The 21,452-nt window shown below is 51.4% G+C and overlaps 3 protein-coding genes across 3 annotated transcripts; all 3 read left to right on the forward strand.

Moving 5' to 3' along the window:
- The first annotated feature begins 164 nt into the window (after nt 1-164).
- Nucleotides 165-9,502, forward strand: myo1hb (myosin IHb). Its single transcript, XM_086151768.1, has 31 exons — nt 165-548; nt 884-999; nt 1,081-1,279; nt 1,352-1,432; nt 1,503-1,682; nt 2,017-2,115; nt 2,193-2,306; nt 2,940-3,011; nt 3,096-3,215; nt 3,320-3,387; nt 3,562-3,667; nt 3,768-3,848; nt 4,279-4,370; nt 4,436-4,530; nt 4,810-4,856; nt 4,999-5,079; nt 5,170-5,275; nt 5,351-5,468; nt 5,653-5,766; nt 5,832-5,908; nt 5,983-6,051; nt 6,127-6,211; nt 6,286-6,448; nt 7,234-7,317; nt 7,398-7,491; nt 7,592-7,647; nt 7,732-7,867; nt 7,957-8,027; nt 8,367-8,464; nt 8,551-8,650; nt 9,207-9,502. Exons 1-31 carry the CDS (start codon nt 423-425, stop codon nt 9,231-9,233), a joined length of 3,075 nt encoding a protein of 1,024 aa, XP_086007894.1. The 5' UTR covers nt 165-422; the 3' UTR covers nt 9,234-9,502.
- Nucleotides 9,503-10,566: 1,064 nt separating this feature from the next.
- susd2 (sushi domain containing 2) lies at nt 10,567-16,743 on the forward strand. The gene is made up of 15 exons (XM_086152989.1): nt 10,567-10,627; nt 10,815-11,013; nt 11,870-12,021; nt 12,113-12,530; nt 13,225-13,426; nt 13,497-13,582; nt 13,942-14,210; nt 14,282-14,416; nt 14,901-15,056; nt 15,132-15,380; nt 15,473-15,656; nt 15,760-15,854; nt 15,938-16,117; nt 16,460-16,556; nt 16,662-16,743. The coding sequence occupies exons 1-15, from the start codon at nt 10,567-10,569 to the stop codon at nt 16,741-16,743; spliced, it is 2,565 nt and encodes an 854-aa protein (XP_086009115.1).
- Nucleotides 16,744-18,472: 1,729 nt separating this feature from the next.
- Nucleotides 18,473-20,712, forward strand: LOC147230863 (heat shock protein beta-1-like). Its single transcript, XM_086151771.1, has 3 exons — nt 18,473-19,014; nt 19,114-19,177; nt 19,662-20,712. Exons 1-3 carry the CDS (start codon nt 18,624-18,626, stop codon nt 19,819-19,821), a joined length of 615 nt encoding a protein of 204 aa, XP_086007897.1. The 5' UTR covers nt 18,473-18,623; the 3' UTR covers nt 19,822-20,712.
- The last annotated feature ends 740 nt before the right edge of the window (nt 20,713-21,452 follow it).

Consider the following 21,452-nt stretch of genomic DNA (forward strand, 5'->3'; position numbering starts at 1 on the left):
GCAGATTAGATAGCGCCGCCTGAATTTAGATTTGTCACGGACATAAAGGATGCGGTCAAGGCCGCCGACCACTCCCACTGGAAGTTCCAGATAGGGATGTACAGACAGGACATGAGCAGCCCGCCAGGGGACATAAATATCCTAGGATGCAAAAGATGGAGAGCGTGTGTGTGTGTGTGTGTGTGTGTTCTTCGCTCGTGAAAACTTCAACACCGGCAGATAACACCTGGGAAAAACAGGACACGGAGGAGAGGGCCCCGGAGGCCTGGTCCTGACAGACGGCTGGAGGGCCGTCCCAGAGCTCAGGGAGGGAAAACAAGAAAACAAGAAAACAAAACCCCAACTTTTCTCCTGCCTTTTGGTTCTGGGTTCCTGCTGCGGCGCAGAGCCTGGAGGAGCGCTGCAACAGGATCCTGAGGAACATGGAGGCGTCGCTGACCGCCCGCGACCGCGTGGGCATCCAGGATTTCGTCCTCCTCGACGCCTACACCAGCGAGAGCGCCTTCCTGGACAACCTGCGCAAACGCTTCCACGAGAACCTGATATACGTGAGTGTCTTTGAGTACTTTGAGTTCTTCCCCTCTCTCTGCGATTAAACCCGGCGCCCTCGACCTTCAGCCCGTCCGGGCCCCGGCGCCGCTTTCCCTTCTGCTGAATCGGACGGCCCGTTGTTGCTGAAGCAGCAGCTCCCGTCCTCTTCATTTGCAGAGTGAGCACTGCAAAGGTCCCGTCCGGCCGCGGGGGCGAGACAAGCCATTAGCCAAACTTATTGCTCCTGATAAGAAGGACATTAAGTTATCACGGAGGCGGGCGCTTCGCTCCTGACACGTCTCCTCCGAGGACCACGATGACCGTGAGCCGAAGGTCCTCTCTGTCTCCGCAGACCTACATCGGCACCCTGCTGGTGTCGGTCAACCCGTACAAGGAGTTGGACATCTACAGCAAGAAGCAAATGGACACCTACATGGGCGTCAACTTCTTCGAGCTGCCGCCTCACATGTAAGACCCTCGTAAAATCTCAGACCTTCTTCCCGGAGGAGCGGTTAACCGCAGGAAGCTGTTTCCGCCCACGACTTGCAGCTACGCGCTGGCCGACAACGTCTTCCGCACCATGCTGTCCGAGTTCAACAACCACTTCATCCTGATCTCGGGGGAGAGCGGGGCCGGGAAGACGGAGGCCTCCAAGAAGATCCTGCACTTTTACGCCGTCAGTTGTCCGAGCACCAAAGTCCTGGACGACGTCAGGGACCGACTGCTGCTCTCCAACCCGGTGCTGGAGGTCAGCGCGACCCTCTCCTCCGCCGCCGCTCGCGTCGCGGCTCTGATTGCTTTTGCGCTCTCCGTCTCGCAGGCTTTCGGAAATGCCAAAACCCTGAAGAACGACAACTCCAGCCGCTTCGGGAAGTACATGGACATCCAGTTCGACCACCAGGCGAGTCGGAGCGACCTCCTCATTCCACGTCGTGTCGGTTCGTGGATGACCTCCCTCCACGTCCCCTCAGGGCGGCGCCGTCGGAGGCCACATCCTCAGCTACCTGCTGGAGAAGTCCCGCGTGGTCCATCAGAACCACGGAGAGAGAAACTTCCACATCTTCTACCAGCTGGTGGAAGGCGGGGAGGAGGACCTGCTCCGTTGGCTCGGCTTGGAGAGGAACTGCCGGCACTACCGTTACCTGGTGCAGGTAGGTGACCCGTCGCAACTGATGCTTTCCTTGTCTTGATATCATCTGAAAACAACAAACGGGAAGCGGCACCGTGAAGAAGTCAGAAGCGGAAGGTCCCAGGTTGGAGATCCACAGGAGGTCTTTCTGCACGGGGTTCTTCGGGTTCCTCCCGCAGTCCAAACACATGCAGGAGGTTCTAAACTGTCCGGGCGTGTGAGTGAGAAGGCGAGCGGTCGTACGTTTTCATGTGAACCCTCCCGCCGCCGAGATAAGCTCCGGCGGCCTTCGCCAAGGAACGCGTGAACCTTTGAGCGTGCCAATAACCAGGCCTGTGATTGGTGGAATCCTGCAGGGGGATTGTGCCAAAGTGAGCTCTATCAATGACAGGAGCGACTGGAGGACGGTGCGCAGAGCCCTGTCCGTCATCGACTTCAGCGAGAGCGACATCGAGGTGGGAAAGACGCGGTCGGTGGAAGCCACGCGCCCTGTGCTTTCCTTGCTTCTGACCAAAGGCGTCTCTTTGGGCAGCAACTGTTCGGGGTCATCGCCAGCGTGCTTCACTTGGGAAACGTCAAGTTTGAGGCGGACGCCCGTGGATACGCCAGCCTCGACCACAACCAGGAAACGCACTGGGTGTCAAAGGTGGGGAGTCCATGGAAACCAGATGACGTTACATTACATTACATTTGGCAGACGCTTTTATCCAAAGCGACTTACAATAGAGGACATAGGGACCGCAAAAACACTTGCAAATACACGATGCACAGGAAATATACAGAACAGTAAGCTTGGGTTAGTGAGTTTTTTTTGTTTTGACAAAGACGTACACAAACGTACACACACACACACACACACACACACTGCATAGCCTAACTTGGAGCCTAACCTGATCTGGGGCATCAGCGCAGTAAAAAGTCCTGAAAGAGAAAAGTTTTTACCTGTTTCTTGAAGGCTGAGAGAGATGATGCTCGTCTTGTTGCTTCCGGAAGTTTGTTCCACCACTGAGGTAGTAGAACTGAGAGCAGTTTTGCCTGAGATCGCTTAGAGCGAGCAGAAGGTGCTGCTAGTAGGTTTGTATTAGAGGAACGCAGCTCTCTGCCGGGAACATAAGGTCTTATCATTTGGTTCAGACATGCTGGACCTGTTCCTGAGGTGGTTTTGAAGGCCAGGGTCAGGACCTTGTGCTTGATCCTGGCAGCTGCTGGTAGCAGATGTAGATAGAAAGGGAGGAGCGGGTGTCGGCCGGAAGGGACGTGAGTGTTACTTGCGTTTCAGTTGCTGGGGGTCCCGGGCCGGGTGCTGCAGCAGGGCCTGACCCACAGGAAGATCGAGGCCAGAACGGAGGAGGTGACTTGGTTTCTCTTAATTCGACGCTCAAAACGCGTGCGATGGTCCCGGCGTCTCCTCAGCTGCTATTTCCTGCCGTCCAAGGTCTTCAGCCCCTTCTCCGTGGACCACGCCGGCTACGCCAGGGACGCCCTCGCCAAAGCCATCTACGGGCGCACCTTCAACTGGTTGGTCAGCAAGATTAACGAATCCCTGGCTAATAAGGTGAGCGCACAAAAACCACCCTCATTAGCATTTGGGCTTCTGTCAGAGTCAAACAAATCAATCATAATAAGAGTGATGATCATAAATTTGTAAAATATATGCAGGATTCCTCCAGGAAGACGGTAATTGGCCTACTGGACATTTACGGGTTTGAGGTTTTCAACGTGAACAGGTGCTTATGAAACTATATTTATGGTCACGATCATTTCTGTTATGTGAATGGTGTTATTTAAATCTAATTAAGTTTGACGTGCTTTGCATGTTAACTCACATCGGCTGAAAGGATGATTTAACACTGACAGCACTTCTGAGTTATCATTTTATATATATATATATATATATATAGCTTTGAGCAGTTTTGCATCAATTACTGCAACGAGAAGCTGCAGCAGCTCTTTATCGAGCTGACCTTGAAGTCGGAGCAGGATGAGTACGAGATGGAGGGGATTGAGGTGAGGAAGGCCGGGGCGGTTTGGTGCGAATAAATTCACGGGAATCTGCCGCTGCATTCATCCTCGTTGTTGTTGTTGTTGTTGTTGTCGTCGTCCGCAGTGGGAACCAGTGCCATATTTCAATAACAAAATCATCTGTGACCTTGTGGAGGAGAAACACAGGGGGATCATCTCATTACTGGTAAAAATGTCACAGACACACTGTGATATTAATGACAATAATACTTAGAATGTTGATAAAAAATATTAATGAGGGTGCTGATATCAATAATAACAGTTGATTAGAATGTTGTTGATAATAATAATAATGATGATGATGAAAATAAACAGTAATGGTAATAGAAGTAAATATAATGATGTTATTAATAATTATGCTCATAATGATTTGACTATAACCGCTACTACCGCTGCTAATAATCATAACAACAATAAGAAGAAGACGATGATAAAATTCATAATAATCGTGATCGAAATGATGATGACGATAACAACAATAATAGTAATAATAATAATTATAATGATGGCAATAATAAGAATAATAATTACCCCAACAATACCTATTCTACTACTTCTATTGGTAACAACAATTCACGGAGGCCCTCCTCCAACAGGACGAGGAGTGTTTACGTCCCGGAGAGGCCACGGACGTCACCTTGCTGGAGAAGATGGAGGACAGAATCGGCGGCCATCCCCACTTTGTCACGTACGTGATGGCGGTCTCCTCGCGGGAGGCGCCCGGTGACGCACGCTGACCTCCTCTTTCTGCAGGCACAAACTGGCCGATCCAAAGACCAGAAAGACGTTGGTGAGGGGAGACTTCCGTCTGCTGCATTACGCCGGAGAGGTCACCTACTGTGTCGTGGGTGAGACCATTCTCACGCCTCCATCTAACTGGCCTCCTGTCCTCTTCACCTCCATCCATAACCCTCCTCTCAGGTCTTCCTCTTGCCTTCCTGCCCGGCAGCTCCAACCTCAGCATCTTCCTACCCAGATCTTCCCCGACATGTTTCTCCAACCCTCCTCCACCCTCTCCATTGTACTTCAAATCCTCCAGCTGCTGCTGCTGGAGTGTCTATGCAGTTGTGATAGCAGCTATAATATCTGCGTGGCTGAACATTGATGTCCCGCGTTTACATTTTCAGGATTCCTGGACAAAAACAACGACCTCTTGTATCGAAATGGAAAAGAGGTAATTTCACCGCTTATTCGTCCTTGAATACGTTTCCCCTCGCTGATGTCGTTGAGGTATCTGCTGGCGTGAATCACAATCACGGTCCAATGATCGCAGAAGCTGGGTGAGACGAGCTGACCCTGTTCTTGATGTTCCTCAGGTCATGCAACAGTCCAAAAACGCGATCATCAAACTTTGTTTTCCTTCCACCGAACCAGACAACAAGAGAAGACCCGAAACCGTAAGAGACGAGACGGCGTTGAGAATGTCCTGCGTGTGATGCCGGACGGTCGGATCACCGGAGGGCTGTTGGTGTCCGATGTCTCCGCAGGTGGTGACTCAGTTCAAGGCCAGTCTCGGGAACTTGAAGGAGATCTTGATGTCCAAAGAGCCATGGTACGTCCGCTGCATCAAACCCAACGAGGCCAAACAGCCAGGTGAGGCCGGCTGCTCCCGACCGCCGAGGTGCAGACCTTAAAGAAGAGCTCTGAGCGTCACGGTACCCCCCGCAGGACGGTTCGACGACGTTCTGGTGAGACATCAGGTGAAGTACCTGGGGCTGATGGAGCACCTGAGGGTCCGGCGCGCGGGATTCGCGTACCGCCGCAAATACGAGATCTTCCTCCAGAGGTACTGCGGCACACGGGTTATCACAGCGGAAGTGAGCAGCAGCGGGGAGCATATTCCATGAAAGGATGCCATTGTCTTATTTCGCTCACCTGCGGAATAAGCAGTGGATGGATAAATGAATGATGATCCAAAGGGCGTCTGGATGATGATGTGGTGCAGCTTCTTGTCGCTCTCCTCCGCTCAGGTACAAGCCCCTCTGCCCGGACACCTGGCCCAACTGGAGAGGAACGGCGTCCGAAGGCGTGAAGCGCCTCGTCAAACACCTGGGCTACAAACCCGAGGAGTACAAGATGGGCAGGTAGGGCCCAGCCGCCCCCTCGCCTTGACAATCCACTAACTCCACTAACTCTGACTTCCATTAAGAACCAAGATCTTCATTCGCCACCCGAGAACGCTGTTTGCCACGGAGGACGCCTTCCAGGTTTGCAAACATAAACTAGGTGAGGTGCGGCTGGGTTGTCGTGATCGGGGATGAAATAAAAAGAGGCGGGGATTAATGTTGTCCCTGATGCAGCGACACGGATTCAGGCCAAGTACAAAGGCTATCGGGTGAAGGAGGACTACCAGAAGCAGAGGGAGGCCGGTACGTTCTGCACCGCACTACAAAAAACATGCTGCATTTTTGCTTTTCAAACAACCCGGTTTTTCATCTGACCAGCCACCAAGATCGAGAACTGCTGGAGAGGCCTGATGGCCAGGAAGGAGCGGGAAAAGAGGGAATGGGCCGTCAAGGTCATCAAGAGGTCAGCTGAGTCCACGCCGGGTGGGGGGGCGTTCCGGGACGGGAATAACGGCTTTGCTTGTCACGGATCTGCAGGTTCATTAAAGGCTTCATGACCCGGAATCAGCCGGCCTGCGTGGACAACAAGGAGTACCTGGCATACGTCAGGCTGAACTTCCTGGGCCGGCTGAAGGAGAACCTTCCCAAAACAGTCCTGGATAAGGACTCCTGGTTGACCCCCCCACCTGTCATGCAAGAGGTGTGTGACACACACACACACACACACACACACACACACCAGAATATTCTTCTTTTTGTTTTTTAAACACATGTATATAATGACACCACCAAGATATTCAGCTAAGCCTGAAACTGTTTTGAATATTTCTTTTAAGCTTTGCCCTTCGATGTATTTCGGTTCTTGTTGGCGTTTTTACCGCACAGTAAGATTTCACAAGCTCTAAAATGTGTAAGGAAGAGATGCTTATTCCAATACTAGACTGTTCATCAAAAGCTAATAGGCTAATTGAACAAAATGCACTGGATTCAGCTTTTCTAAGACAGTGGACAAGTGCTGACATTGTGAGAGGCCAGGTAGTTAGCAGCCAAAACAAAAGCTAAAATGTGTTAGCTTTTGGCTGCCAACACAGACCATTCATAGAATCATAAAGTGCTCAAGGAGCTAACGCTCAGTAAGGGTAAAGTGAAACATGACTGACAGCGGCTAACTGTAGCGGAACAATGAAAACAGATTCTACAGGCTAACTGGAGCTGTAAACGGACCGCGGGTATGACTCAGATGCTAACACGGGGCTAGCCGAAGCTAAAGCACGATTGCCACAGGACAGTGCATGAACGGCTGAGGCTAACAGATGCTAATAGTTGATGGACACGTGGCTGCTAATGCAGAGATACAGATGTTCATACTTGAAGGGCAAACTGTAGATTAAATAGCATTAGACATGTAGCAATAAAGCTAAGCTCAGTCTTCTTTGTTTGGAAGGCAGCAGCAGATTTCCGCGATGAAAAATGTTCTCTTTTCAGGCTTCCCAGCTCCTGAGGAAGCTCTACATCCGCAACATGGTGCGGAAGTACGTGAGAGAAATCCCTGCGGCGAGGAAAGCGCAGGTACAAATCCTCATTAATGCGGGTTTTAAATAACGGCCCGACAAATGTGATCGCCGGTCAACTCCTGACTTTGCTTTCAGCTGCAGCTGAAATTACAGACCAGCTCCATGTTTAAGGGGAAGAAGGAAAGCTACCCCTTCAGTGTCTGCAGACCTTTCCAGGACACCAGAATAGGCAAGACCTCAAGGAGACTTCTTTGCCTCCAACAGATAGAGGGGACTTAGATAGATATATTCTGCTCATGTGAAATTCCTCAACCTTTCCTTTTGCGAAGGTGCTGAAGACATAAACATGAAGGTGCTCCAGATGATTCGACACGAGCACATCAAGGTAAAAAAACATCTAAACTTGCCCGAACACGTCCTCATTCCCGATGCGTGCCGATCCGGGCATGATCGGTTCTTCTGCCCACAGTACAGCGTCCCGGTGGTGAAGTACGACAGGAACGGCTTCAAGGCTCGACTCCGGCAGCTCATCTTCACCCAGGAGGCTGCCTACCTCGTAGAAGAGGCGAGGATCAAGCAGCGGATTGACTACGGCTCTCTGAAGGGTAAACAGAAGCGTGGCAGAAAAACCTGTGGAGAAGACTATTTAAATCTTCAGCTTCTTGTTCTTTAAAGGTGGGACTTTTCTTCCCAGGTGTTTCAGTCAGCAACCTGAGCGACTCCTTCCTGATCCTTCACGTCACCTGTGACGACATCAAGCAAAAGGTAGACTTTATCTGTGCTGATGCTCCTGCAAAGTTTACCATTTTAGAGATAAACGCCACGTAGTCTACATATAGTCCAACACCTTCTGGTGCCCTGAAAGGACTCAGGAGTCTGTTCTTTACAAATGGACCCGCCGTAGGATCTCACCCCTGGCCCCAAGTGAAGGATCTAGTCATTGCTGTTTGTTTTACAAGTAATGTGGGAGCTGCAGATGTTTCTGCTTGGTAGTTTGGACCATCTCTGCAGGTGATTGAGGACAGGTTTAGTTTCAGGACATGTCAGGGTTAGTACGAGTCCTGGAGAAGGCAGGGAGGACTGATGAGACTCTCCGATCTCCAGGGGGATCTGGTTCTGCAGTGCGAGCACCTGTTCGAGGCCTTGACCAAGCTCAGTCTCATTGCCAACAAGCAGAACTCCATCGCCGTGGTGCAGGGCAGGTAAGGGGTCAGGCTCCTTCAGGACGACATTCTCACTGAGGCCTTCACGATCGCCTCTTCACGTGCTTTTTTATTCTAAATGGCAGCGTGCGATTCGACATCCAGCCCGGCAGGGAGGGGGTGGTGGACTTCAGGAGCGGCCAGGAGTCCGTGGTCTACAGGGCCAGGAACGGACATTTGATGGTGGTGAGGTGGCAGCGAACACTCCAGCCACAGCTGATCATCTTACACTAAATGACATCTCAACTTTTGTTTAAGAATCACTTTCAGGGTACTCGTTATTTCCGATCATCCTTCGTTTTGGTCCAGTGTTTTAGCTGCAAAGATGTTATGAACAAGGTCCTGGAAACATCCTCAGAACCTTGCGAGGGAAACAACCCGCTCTTAATAATGTCTCACTTCGAGGATATTTTTAATGTAAATACCCAACAGCTCCCTCAGAAAGTAGCAGTACAATATGAAATAATATTTACGTGTTGTTCCATGGAGTCTCCCTGGGTTTTTTTCACAATCCAAAGACATGATGGAGGTTGAGTGGAGACCCTGCGTTGTCCAGACATGTGAATGACTGTATTTCTCCATTATGTGTGAATGAGTGAGAAGGTGAACGCTTGCATGCTCTGGGATCCGACCCTCTCGCTGTGCTGTCGATGGTACCGACGGACAAAAAAGGAACCTTAGTGGCAAAGAAACAAAGATCAAGCTAAAAAGCTGACAAAGGGCCTTTGGTGTGTTTCTTCAGGAATCCACCCGGACCAAGGCCAGGTGATCGTGGAGGACGAGTCCGTCTCCCCGCGGGGCTGCAGCCACCACTCGCTCTGCTGCCAACATCTCCTTCTTCATCCGCCGATGTTTACCTTCGTCCGACTTCCTTTCCAAAAAAAATGTCCAACAATGAGGATGCTATCGTAGCGCTGTTACTGCCAACGCTGTAGGGCTAGAGAGGGAAACCGCTTGTATTAGAAGATACCGCGTGTGAAGTAAGGAATCAAATTCTGCCTTGTGAAAAACGGTCAATAAATATAGGACAGTGCAAAACACAAGCGCTTGTCATGGTTTTTGTCATCAGACGAGTCTAGAGAGTTGTGAAGTGTGTGAAGCCTATTTCTAACTCCAATAAAACATGGGAGAACTCACCTGCTGTGCGAGATCTTTGGGATGGTGAGGTTGGTCCAGGAAAGGCAGCCGGGTCCATTCCAGAGACATCGGCGCCCCCTGCTGGCCGGCCACGGCCCCCGCAGGCCACCATCTCAGATGCATGCAGACATTGAGGTTGTCCATTTTTGAAAACAATTCCTCAGGAATCCTATTCTTCCCGACGAAAACCTCCTGCAGAACACAGTCCTGCTCAACACCTTCTTCTCGTTGCTCCGTGAAGGTACTCTCCCGATCTCCTACGTTTCTACCCAACAACTGATGATAACAACTCTCCTTCATCTAATCATTTTATGTTTTTTATGAGATGGAAGGCCGTCTGAACAGTTTGATGGAGTAGATAACCAAACTGGAACGGGTTTATCACGCAACACGCCAGGGAGTCTGACGTGTTCCTCTCAAACACGCCAAACCAAGCGATTTATAAGCCGGAGTTATTGAGCCGTTATCTCAGCGGCTCAGATCTGATCCCGATACGGGACGGGCTGATTACATGTGGAAATGAGGGGAGGTCAAAGGTCATGTGGAGGTGAACACGAGATGTGTAGATGAGTAGATGCACAACAGGAGCGAAGAACGTCCCTGATGGAAATATCTCACGGTGAGCGAGGGCTTCACTGCCGGAGGGCCTTCGCTCTGCCTTCCTGTTGATATTTAGCAACTTCAGGTTGCCGTTCCTGTGCAAACGGGGATATTTGAAATATGAATGCTTGTCAAACATCCATCATATATATATAAACATATATCCATATCTATATATATTGACACCTGCCGGGGTGAAGGGTTCATCCTCTGTGGGAAACACCTGACCCGGCTGAACCGTCCTGCCTCTCCTGCCGCCTGGTTGATGATTGATGGGACGTTATATATTTTTTTATAAACGTCTGTAAGGACAGGGACAAGGTTTAGAAAGCCTGAGGAGCAGCTCGGTGCACGAGATAGGCGGGATGGACAGACTGGCGGCCGCCGTGCTGGTTTCCCTGCTCCTACGAGTCTGCAGCACCGTAGGTACGTGGATTTCAGGAAGCCGTTTATCAATATGAAGGATCATTCTGTGCATGTTTGATCACTTTAGTGTCTGTAGAAACTTCCCTGTGAGAGATCGGTGGGGTATCCAGGCGTCGGGTGAGCCCTTCAGGGTGTCTCCCTTCGCCGGCTTCCCTGGAAGTGACGCCCGCTGGTCCTTGTTCTGCAGGACAGACCTGCCAAGGAAGCTGTGGGAAGGTACTGGACTCGTGCTCGTGTCACGCGACATGCAAGAACCTGAAGACCTGCTGCCCGGACTACGACGAGTACTGCGTGGAGATCCTCCCGTACTCCGGGTCCATTTTGGGCGGGACTGACTTCCTCCTCCTGAACTCCCATTTCGAAGCCAATGCCCAGGTCGTGTGTAGGTGAGGCTTCTCCAACCTTCATGCCCGATGAACACTTTTCTCCGTTCCTCCTCTGATGGTCACCTTCTCGATCCGTCCGCCTGGAGCTGCACGGGAAAAACACAAGTCGGGGTCAAATCTGAACGCTCCGACATCTCGCTGGCATGAGAAGAGAAACCAGGACAGCAAGTCTGATTAGAAAAACAGATTTAAAATAGAACAAAATAAAAAATCCTCAAACGCACGAATCTCAGCTCCTGCTCAGGATGTTTTGTGTAAATATTTGAGTAGTGAAAAACAAGCTAAGGCTCCGAGGTGGCGCAGTGGTTAGAAAGCAAGAAGGTCCCTGGTTGGATTCCCACAGGGTCCTTCCTGTGTGACGTTCTCCCCGGGTCTCTGTGAGGTTCCTCTGGGTTCTCCGGGTTCCTCCCAGTCCAAAAAATGCCGGAGGTTCTGTGGAGACCCTCCGTTGTCCAGAGGAGTGAATAGGAGATTCAATATTCATACAGTTTGCCTACAAATGTGACCACGGTGAACCCGGCGACACCTTCGCTCCAGCGGCCCCATGACTAAGTGCAGGATAAGCTGCAGAGATCATAAATGACTCAAAGCAGCTGATATTACCGCCGCTCTCCCTTTGGATCGGCATCCACTGGTTCGAACCAGTCCGTTCAGCAAAATCACGATCGGACATTTTATTGTAATTCCACCTTTCCTGGTTTTCTGAAGGTTCATCCTGAAGGCCCTCATGTGGACGTTCCAGCCTCCCGGTGTCTCCGGGGTCCTCGCACCCATCCGGGGCTTCTGTCGGATGATCTGATAAAATATATGTAGGGCGGATTAAGAGATTTTGAAATCCAATAAGTGATAACTGCAGGTTCAACAACGAGACGGACACGGCGGGGTACGTGGACGCCGGCGGCCGAGGCCACTGCATCTCACCTCTCCTGTACCAAACCGGATGGGTCCCGTTCCAGGTCTCCTCGGACAACGGCGCCACGTTCCGGCGACTCGGGGCCTGGCTCTCAGGTACGTCCAGCTCACTTACAATGAGACATATTTGTTCAAATACACTGAAGTTTGTTTTGTTTTTTTTTTCCATCCAAACACGTTGCTTCAGTTCACACCGGCAAGTTGGACTCCAAGTTCAAGGCCACTCTGGTGAACTCCACCAAGTGGCAGTACTACGGTACGACCGCTGCCAGGGATCGCCTGGAGATGACCTGGAACGCCTCTCTGGTCCGAGCAGAGCGGGTCAACGTGGAGCTGTGGGGGTACAGAGAAACAGGTGCGCGCACACGCCTGTGCACGGCGGACGCCAGAGCTGGACGCCGAATGACGTCCGCCGTGAAACGCGTCTGTGCAGGAACCCCGTACTCGGACAGCTGGCGGGGGGAGTGGGAGTTCCTCTACTCTCTGGCCAAAGATCACCCCAACGACGGCTCCTTCAGCTTCCTGCCAAAACCGGCCCCTAAATTCTCGGTCTGGGAGCTGGGTTCGGTGCGCGTCAGCCCCGCCTCCAACCCCGACGGCGCCCGGTACGTCCCTCTCTACAGCAGCATTCAGGAATCCTGTAGAAGGACAATAACACATAAATGGCCTGGGCTGTGAAACCCACATCTCTCTGGGCTTTCAGACTCCAGACTTCAAGGTCCGATGGGGTGCAAACATCAGAAAATAAGATATGATTTAAAAAAATGATGCCAAACGAGAATAAGATAAGAACAACTTTATCAATCCCGAAGGAAATTGTTGTGCCAGAGTTACAGAAAATATAACAGTAATAAATAATAAAAAGAAAAAGGCAGAATTAGAAATAAAAATAAACTATAAAGTGTCTCAGTGAAACTATAAAGTGTCTTAGTAAACAAGTGATAAAACTATAAGTGTCTTAGTAACAAGTGAGGTAAGGAGTGCACAATAGTATGATAAAAGGAAAAATTGTAGTGTAGCTATTATGAAATGAAATATTGCACAGTTCTGAATATTGCACAGTGAAATGAAATATTGCAGTTTTTGTTTTTTTTTTTTAGGTTAAAGATAGGTTTTTATAGGTAGATAGGTTTTTTAAGAGGGGTTAGAAGAAAATGATCTGGAAGTGTGCACGAGTATGTTCGTTCTAACAAATGTGATTTTAGTTTAAATAAAAATGATATAATCTTTGTCTTTTTTGAGCCGGACGAGAAAAGGTTATTTCCGTTTTAAACTAACTCATTTGTGTGTCGGGCTCAGGGATGTAGAAGCTGCGTGGACGGAGGACCACGCACTGGCCTGGCACCTGGAGGAGAAGTTCAGGGAGAACCCGGCGGCCTGGGCCCTGGACAAATGCCTGGCCTGGGACCGGCTGGAAACTCAGCTGCCCGACTTCCTGGACGAGATCGCCGACTGCCCCTGCACCCTGGCTCAGGCCAGGGCCGACACCGGGAGGTTCCACGTGGGTTCGAGCGGACGCTCCTTCAGACGGTCCTGCGGGTCAGATCCTGAGCGCGTGCTTGTCTCCGCAGACGGACTACGGCTGCGACATCGAGAAAGGCAGCGTGTGCACGTATCACCCCGGGAGCGTCCACTGCGTGAGGGCCATACAGGCCAGGTGAGCTCCCGACACCACGACGCTTTCCGGCACGGACGCGAAGGGAGGCTCTTATCGGTTCCTGGTTTGCCGTCTTATCTATAATCGATAATCAAAGGCAGCGGCACTGTCAAGTGAGGTCATGGTAAACCCCTTTCCCCCGTGGCTCACGTTGTGAGCGAGTCCAAAAGTCCAAACTGGAAGGCGTCCGTTGGCACGTTTGCTGACGGACAGTGTTTTCGCTTGTAAAAAAACACAAAACAAAAAAACAACTCGCCCGCTCGTTATGGGATGTAATCTGTAAATCCGCACACGAGACCGCAGAAAGAGTGAGATAGTTGTGCGGTCGCCTCGGTAACGCCCACGGTGTCCCTGTGCAGCCCCAAATACGCAGCGGGGCAGCAGTGTTGCTACGACAGCGCCGGCTTCCAGGTGCTGACGGCGGACTCCATCGGGGGCAGCACGCCGGACCGGGCCCACGACTGGGGCTCCCCGCCGTTCGGCCGCCCGCCTCGCGTCCCGGGCCAGTCCCACTGGGTCTACGACGTCCTGAGCTTCTACTACTGCTGCCTGTGGTCCGACCACTGCTCCTACTACTTCAAGCACCGGCCCTCCAGCGACTGCCGGCGCTACCGCTCCCCCGGCTCAGGTGGGACCGCAGCTTCCGGCCCGGTTGAACCCCGGACAGGTTTAACCCCCGGCGCTCGTGTGTCCGTGCAGCCGCGGTGTTTGGAGATCCGCACTTTGTCACCTTCGACGGCCTCGGCTACTCGTTCAACGGCAGAGGGGAGTACAGCTTGGTGACCTCGCGGGAGAGAGGGCTGGAGGTCCAGGGGAGGACGGAGCCCATGAACGGTGAGCGGAGAGGAAGAGCTGCTTCTTCTGTCCTGTTGGCTGAACTGTGGTGGAGGACAGAGATGGAGTTGTTGAGTTGCACCTTTTCTCAGGTCATTTTCTTACGGATTCGGGGCCATCTTGATGCCGTTTGGATTTTTCTAGAAATATATTTTGGTTTTATCTGAAACAATGGCTCACAGCCAGAAGGTCCCCGGTTGGATTCCCACAGGCTTTTGTTTGTGGAGTCTCCAAGTTCTCCCCATGTGTGCGCGGGGTTCCTCAGGGTTCTCCAGGTTTCTCCCCACCGTCCAAGAACATGCAGAAGGTTCACTGGAACCCCAAATTTTCCAGATGTGTGACTATGAGGGTGAATGGTCGTATGTCCCTGTGATTGGTCCACGGTGAGCTCCATCTCTGGGCCGAGGAAAGCTAAATCGGGTAACGATGAGGCATCACCATCCCCGTCTTCCCCGTTCCATTGCTTTTGCTTTCCTGCTTCTAGAAACCATAAAAGCGACAAAACTGTCGGCGGTTGCCATGAGAGAGGCCTCCTCTGACACTGTGGAGGTGCGGCTGGACGGAGCTCACAGCGGCCTGGAAGTGCTGAGGAACCAGAAGACCCTGTCCTTCAGAGAACAGACCTGGATGGACCTGAAGGGTGGGGACGAGAGTTTTCATATTTACAAGATATCACTCATGTAGAACGTCCTCATCCGCAGACTCTGTCCCGCAGGCGTGTTTGTGTTTTCTCCGACGTCCAGCAACGTGACGGTGATGTTTCCCAGTGGAGCCGGAGTGGAGGTGCGTCTGAGGGAGGGAACCATGACCACCACCGTCCTCCTCCCCGTGGAGTTCAACGGCACCACCCTGGGGTTGCTGGGGAAAATGAACGGCGACCAAAAAGACGACCTGGTTCTCAGCGACGGGCTGATGGTGAAGAACCACAGCGACCCTCGGGAGATCTTCACCTTCGGGGCCAGCTGTAAGTCCTGGATGGTCGATTTCCAGGAAGTCATACGATTCCTGCCGCATCTTTGAGGATGTTGGCGGTGAGCGCGTCCGTTTGTCCTCCAGGGGCCGTGAGCAACACCTCCGCCCTCTTCACGTACGACTCACAGGACCTTCTGGACCGATACAGGAACTCTCCCAGACACGACCCAGATTTCATTCCCGTGTTTTCCGCCTCGGCGAGCCCGGACGATCCGCTCTCCGGCCCGGCGTCGGAGATATGCTCCGGGGAAGGGTCTCAGTTCTGTCGGTGAGAAGACTTCTGCTCATAATCACGAAGAACATCACGTGTTATGAAACACGGCAAAGATCTCAGTGACTACACGGAGTGTGTCCTTCCCTCTGCTCTGCAGGTACGACATCCTGGTCGGACGAAACCCGACGCTGGGAAACGTCACCAGGGCGTCCTTCGAGAGTCACATCGCCCTCATGGAGGATCTGAAGCCAGGTGAGCGCAGAGAAGAGTCCTGAGACGTCTCCAGCGTCAGAGTGGCGCCGGCCTCACGGTGCTGTGTTTGTCTCGCTGAGCAGTGATCTCCTGCGGCTGGCTCCAACCCCCGGACAACGGGGAGAAGGAGGGGACGGCCTACTTGCAGGGGGCCAAGGTGAAGCTCTCCTGCCACCAGGGCTTCACCCTCCAAGGATCGGCGGAGCGGGTTTGCCAGGAGGACGGCCGGTGGTCTGGGGAAGACGGCGGCTGCGTGAAGTCCAGTAAGGTTCTATCATTCTTTTTCAGGAGATGTTTTTGACCCGCGAATCCACACCTGACACCTTTGTCCACCCGTTCCAACCTGATGCTACACCTCTCCCCACCTCCTCGGAGAAAGACCCAACGAATAAAGAACATCTCTGAACATCTACGATCGTCTAGAAGGAGAACTTGAGCGCGAACACATTTAGACACGGCGGGATTTCTACAGTGCGATCCCACGGAGAATTCAAAACTAGTTCATGGAAGCGTCTCTTTGCGCTTCAGTCCAAACTGGAATCTGTTTCATTCACGAGTGACTGTTTCTGCACATTTTTGCTAAAAGCGTCTTCTCCCTGTCTCAGTTAACGTCGCAGGCATCGCCGCCGGCTCAGTCATCGGAGCCGCGGCGCTGATTGTACTCGTCACAACAATCGTACTCCACTCCAGAAAACAGAAAAGGTGGGGTCGCCACCGAGAAGCAAACCATCTGACAGTTTGCTTGAAATGACAGATGAGTGAAAGCTGATGACGCTGCAGCTCAGTTGTTTGTGTTTTTGATTTCAGGAAAAAGGCGGCGCAGGAAGAAGTGATGAGAAGCGACTCCCCTTGCGCAGGACACGCCGCATCTTCATGCACTGGGAAATAAGAGCGGCCACTTTTGGGGGTCATCTGGGGGGTCATTTGAGGTCTTATTTAAGTAGTGAAACTTCGTATAAAACGCAGACGTTTCAATGTTGGGCTTCTGTTTCGGCACAAAATCCCTGAATTCATAGTTTTGAAAATGTCGAAAGCTTGTACACGAGTGTATTTATCCGATCAACCATTACTGCTTGTTCTCCTGTCTCCTGTTTTTACACGTTTTATTTGTCCCTGTCAGAGAATGAAATGCCACAGAAAGGTTACAATGAAAGAAAAGCTCTCCTTCTGCTTCTTGAAACATACTATTTAACCTCATGGTGGCATACCGCTGTTTGCCTATCTTGTCCTAAGAGGTAAAAAAGCCAATTCTGATGTTTTGCACAAACTTTTTATGGATTCAAAGTGAGAAGCCTCTGGTAAATGTTTTGAGATGTTATATTGCTGCGGTGTGCAAATGATGTGATGATTAAAGGCTTTTATGGCGCAGGCTGCCTTGTTTGGAGTCATAAAGGTTTAGTATTCTACCTTCTCGGTACCATCCCAGCAGGGTGGTAGCAGGTTTTACGGGGGTGTCCTTTGTCCAACTGTAACTCAGAAAATGGAATTGTGATTTCTATCTGCCAAGCGTTTGTGTTACTGATTGCTAAAGTAAGACGGGACGTGAAAAAAGAAGAGGCCCTAGAACGTTACCCGAGGAACTCCGTACCAGGCTTTTGTTCACTCCCTGCTAATGCAAAGTAGTTCCCGTCTCGCGAGCGTAATTCGAGCCACTTGGTGAACTTTTCAAATGTATTGATTAGAATCTCGTGGCCATACATCTGGAGTGCAGCCCAGATATTCAACATATTGAACACTGGAAGCGCTGCAGTCCTCGGGCTGCGGGGTGGACCTACACCCGAAAACTTCAAGACATGATTTAACCAAAATACGAAGCTGAAATACACAAAATTTCTACATCTGCGAATGACAAACCCAGAGACAGTAAGGGTACGAAGACATAAAAGTAAAAAACACAACTTCATACGATAAAGTGGGTCCACTTTGCTATTTATACATTAAGATCCTCTATTTAGATTTTTCAATACTACAACTCACCGTGAAAATAAAACATTTGTAATAAATATAACTCGTCATTTACCTTTACGCTCGGTATTTATGTGGTTCACAACCGTAGTGGATACAATGACGAGAAGCAGTAATAAATCATTACTTCTTCGCCATAACACTCCTGAAGATGTAGATGTTGATGCAGAAATTCCCCGACACCACGTGAGCGCATCGGTCTTCCAGTCAGCCTCCGTGCCCTGGATGGGATCACCAGCACTTTCACCGCGTGTTAAGGTATTTGACACGTGCACGTCTGTTTGTTTTCCAGAGTCGAGCTTGGAAACGGGAGGTACCTGTTGTGGATGGCGAACTCCTGCCACCCTGGATGGACTCGCTGTTCCCTCACATGACGCCGGGCCGTGATTTCTGCAGACAAAGAGCGGCAGTATGTGACGAGACTGCAGAGGCCTCTGCTCAATAAGCCCACCGCTCAGTCATTCGGCAACAACTCGACAGTCCGGAGATATAAATACAAATTATTTGTTGTCCTCTCCAGATCCCGGGGCAACTGAGAAGTCGCACCTTTGCTCGTTCCCTACCAGCTCATTGTCAGCCTTTAAATCAGGCGGCGCCGGGTACTTAAAGTGTGTGGGTGAACAGTTACAGCCGCCAAATGCTTAGTTTGGTGTTTCACTTGAGACGTGCGGGAGAAAGATCCGGCTCTTTTTTTGGATTTGCTTACCGGTCGTCAATCTTAACTGGCTTGTGAGGGCGGAGCTGGGAGCTTCTCAGATTCTACATCGCCTCCCCCTCGCAGACGCCGATCCCACTTCTCACATCATGGACGACCAAAGTAAAGCCTCGCTACGTCCCATTTTCTGCCGCGATGCTAGCTGGGAGGCTTTCCCACGTCGGACTCAGCCGCCTCGCGTCTCCGGGCGCGACTTCGGGGTCCCTTCTTTCCTGGAGCCCGACGATCTGGAATGGATAACCTGGGCCCGGAAGAGACTGGCCGCTTCCTCCTGGCTCGGACAGAGGCAAGCCCTTCCTCTGCCTCTGTTCGGTGGTCGGCCTCCTGCGGCGTCAGACCAACAGACTCCGAGGAAAGCGACAGGTGGGGTGTCGGAGATCAGGACGGGGCCGGACAGCTGGAGCGTCCGCTTGGACGTCAATCACTTCTCACCGGAGGACATCACCATCACAACTAAGGAGGGTTTTTTGCAAATATCAGGTGTGGTTCCTTCTATCCGCTAATGCCGTTTGAGATGATGGAGCACATATTTGTTCATAGTGCAGCGGAATAAATTGTCGCTTGTTTTTCCGAACCAAGGAAATCGTGAGGACAAGCGGGACGAGAGCGGCTCGGTTTCCAGATGCTTCACACAGAAATACAAGTAGGTGCCGTGACCGACGAACCCATGGCATGCAGCAGCAGCAGCAGCAGTAGAAAATCTGTGTACGCCTTAATATTGAGATTCCTGCTTGGTCGTGAGTGGCTGTAGAGATGAGCTCGCAGTTACGTGTTCTAGAGCTTCTTCTCGATTTATTTTCACCTCAGCTTCGTCTCACAGGTTTGCACGACTGCTGTAACCCGCCTGCCCGATCTTTATGATGCATCTTGAAGGTGTAAGGACCTGAGGGTCAGCGAGATGGCCGATGCTCGGGTTGCCGGACTCTTTGGACCTCAGCGGCAGTCAACTAGCATTACATCTCACTTGATGTACTAGTTTAACGGTCAAACTGAATGCTTTCTCGTGATTTCACACGACAAGCAGCACGGATTGATAGATCAGGGGGTTAATAATGAATCCACCTGGAAGGCCCCGCGGCCATTTACCTCCCTTTGTTGCTGATCCACATCCTCTTGGTTCTCTCAAGGCTTCCCCCTGGCGTGGACTCGCAGCACATCAGCTCCTCGCTGTCTCCGGACGGCGTCCTCTCCGTGGAGGCCCCCGTCCGCGGGACGCCGGTCGGCGGCCACGCCGGCGAGATCGTCATTCCTGTCCAGACCAGACGAAAGCAGGAGGGTGAAAAGTGAATCTCGGAGAGGAGCGAAACTGGGAGAGCGTGGAGCTCCTCGGACACCTAGCGCTTTCTTTACTCTGATTAGTTCTGATTCAATGACCAGTCTTTTTTTTTCCCCGCCGTCCCTGTTAGACTGGGAACTTCCTGAGTAGCAAGGCTTTGGTCGTGGGACCTGAAGGGTCACACAGGCCTGAGGAGGCTGCAGAGAACCAATGGAAGCTGAAGGATCACATCAAGGAGAGCTTCTGCAACCCTAATCCTCTCCTGATCAGATCACTTTGCATGTCAGATATTAATATTGATATTTGAAAGGTTCGGGCAGAAAGCTATGTTCGATGTGCTGAGCAGCAGCTCTGCATACCGTCAGGTCTCCGTGGAAAGAGTGACATCTATTGTTGAAAGGGGAACTACACGGTAACGGCAGAATCCTGGTGTCCTCGGCGTTTGGAAGATCATTCTGAAGACGACTTCACAATGTGTTTGAACGGTCATTTACAGGTGGATTCCCCTGCTTTACTCTGTCCTTTCTCAGCTTCTCCTGACACAAAGTGGGAATCTTCTCACCACGATATAGAATTTTAAACCTTAGATTTATGTTGTGACCGTATATTAACACAAACCAAGGCTTTCAGGTCAGAAATGACTTAGTGAAAATGTTTAAACACGCTGATACATTTCCATTGCAAACATGGATTGATATTTTCACATAAAACGCCTCCGTGGTCTCCTCCAGAACGCGGAACTGTGCCGTTCTTCCTCTTCCATGGCTTTACAAAGCAGAACATCTGTTTGGGCGCCGTGAGAAAGGATCCGGCCACGTCGTGTTTTGACGTCACTCTGACTTTGCGTCCCTGTTCTTGTTTCTTCTCGTCAATAAAGATCCAAGGCGAGCACGCCGGCGTGCAGTCACTTGATATTTCTATGTTCACTTGAATTCCTGATCTTCTCCCCTCCTGCCCCGGCAGCGGACTCGTCCTCTCATCTGAGGCGGTTCGGATGAAGCGCCGCTCCAGAAATGAGGACGCGTCCATCTCTGCGAGGAGCCCGATGTTCTGCACAATATTACAAACCATCAGACCCGGTCTTTAAGTAACAAGAAGCCCTTGGTGGGCAAAGTCTGCGGCGCCCCGATGCTTTGGGACCCGGGGAGTCCTCCTCAAAGTGAACCTGAAAAGTCCTGCACCAGAAGGTCACAGACCGGGCCGTGGTTGCTGCGGGGTTTGGCTTCATTTCAGTGTATTTGCTGTCGAGGCGCCTCCGAAGGTTCTAGTCTGCCACGGGTTGGCTGGGGGCTCTTCTGGGGTGCTGCTGTGATGCAGGACTCAAGATGTGCAGCATTGTTCTGGACTCCCGCACCTGAGGTTTGTCCACTGACAACCAGCACATGTTTGTTTACGGTGTTGTTTGTAGTGCATCTGCGTGGACACACGTCACCTGGGTCCTTCGTGCACTTCTTCAGCCCCCGAGTGGCAGAAGTCCTTCCGAGGGATCCTGGTTGTGCCTCCACGTGTTGCTGGGGGTTGGCGTTTGCGGCTCTCGTCCCGCCCCTCGTCCCAGCCCATTGGACAGCTGACAGGAGCGGCGTTTGAGGGCAAAGTGACATCTGTGGATGAAGACAGACAGACTTTGCGTTTAAAACTTCTT

Source organism: Fistularia commersonii, chromosome 9 (assembly GCF_037954325.1).
Source record: "Fistularia commersonii isolate RoL2024-O1a breed Wild chromosome 9, RoL_Fcom_v1.0, whole genome shotgun sequence".
NCBI lineage: Eukaryota > Metazoa > Chordata > Actinopteri > Syngnathiformes > Fistulariidae > Fistularia > Fistularia commersonii.

Excerpts from the sequence above, each read along its gene's own strand:
- myo1hb (XM_086151768.1), top strand. The coding sequence starts at position 423 with ATGGAGGCGTCGCTGACCGCCCGCGACCGCGTGGGCATCCAGGATTTC. Across the intron at positions 5,276-5,350 it reads CAACGAGGCCAAACAGCCAG|GACGGTTCGACGACGTTCTG; the intron begins GTGAGGCCGGCT and ends TACCCCCCGCAG. Across the intron at positions 7,492-7,591 it reads TTTCCAGGACACCAGAATAG|GTGCTGAAGACATAAACATG; the intron begins GCAAGACCTCAA and ends CCTTTTGCGAAG.
- susd2 (XM_086152989.1), top strand. The coding sequence starts at position 10,567 with ATGGACAGACTGGCGGCCGCCGTGCTGGTTTCCCTGCTCCTACGAGTC. Across the intron at positions 14,417-14,900 it reads GAGGACGGAGCCCATGAACG|AAACCATAAAAGCGACAAAA; the intron begins GTGAGCGGAGAG and ends TCCTGCTTCTAG. Across the intron at positions 16,118-16,459 it reads CGGCGGCTGCGTGAAGTCCA|TTAACGTCGCAGGCATCGCC; the intron begins GTAAGGTTCTAT and ends TCCCTGTCTCAG.
- LOC147230863 (XM_086151771.1), top strand. The coding sequence starts at position 18,624 with ATGGACGACCAAAGTAAAGCCTCGCTACGTCCCATTTTCTGCCGCGAT. Across the intron at positions 19,015-19,113 it reads GGGTTTTTTGCAAATATCAG|GAAATCGTGAGGACAAGCGG; the intron begins GTGTGGTTCCTT and ends TTCCGAACCAAG. Across the intron at positions 19,178-19,661 it reads TGCTTCACACAGAAATACAA|GCTTCCCCCTGGCGTGGACT; the intron begins GTAGGTGCCGTG and ends GGTTCTCTCAAG.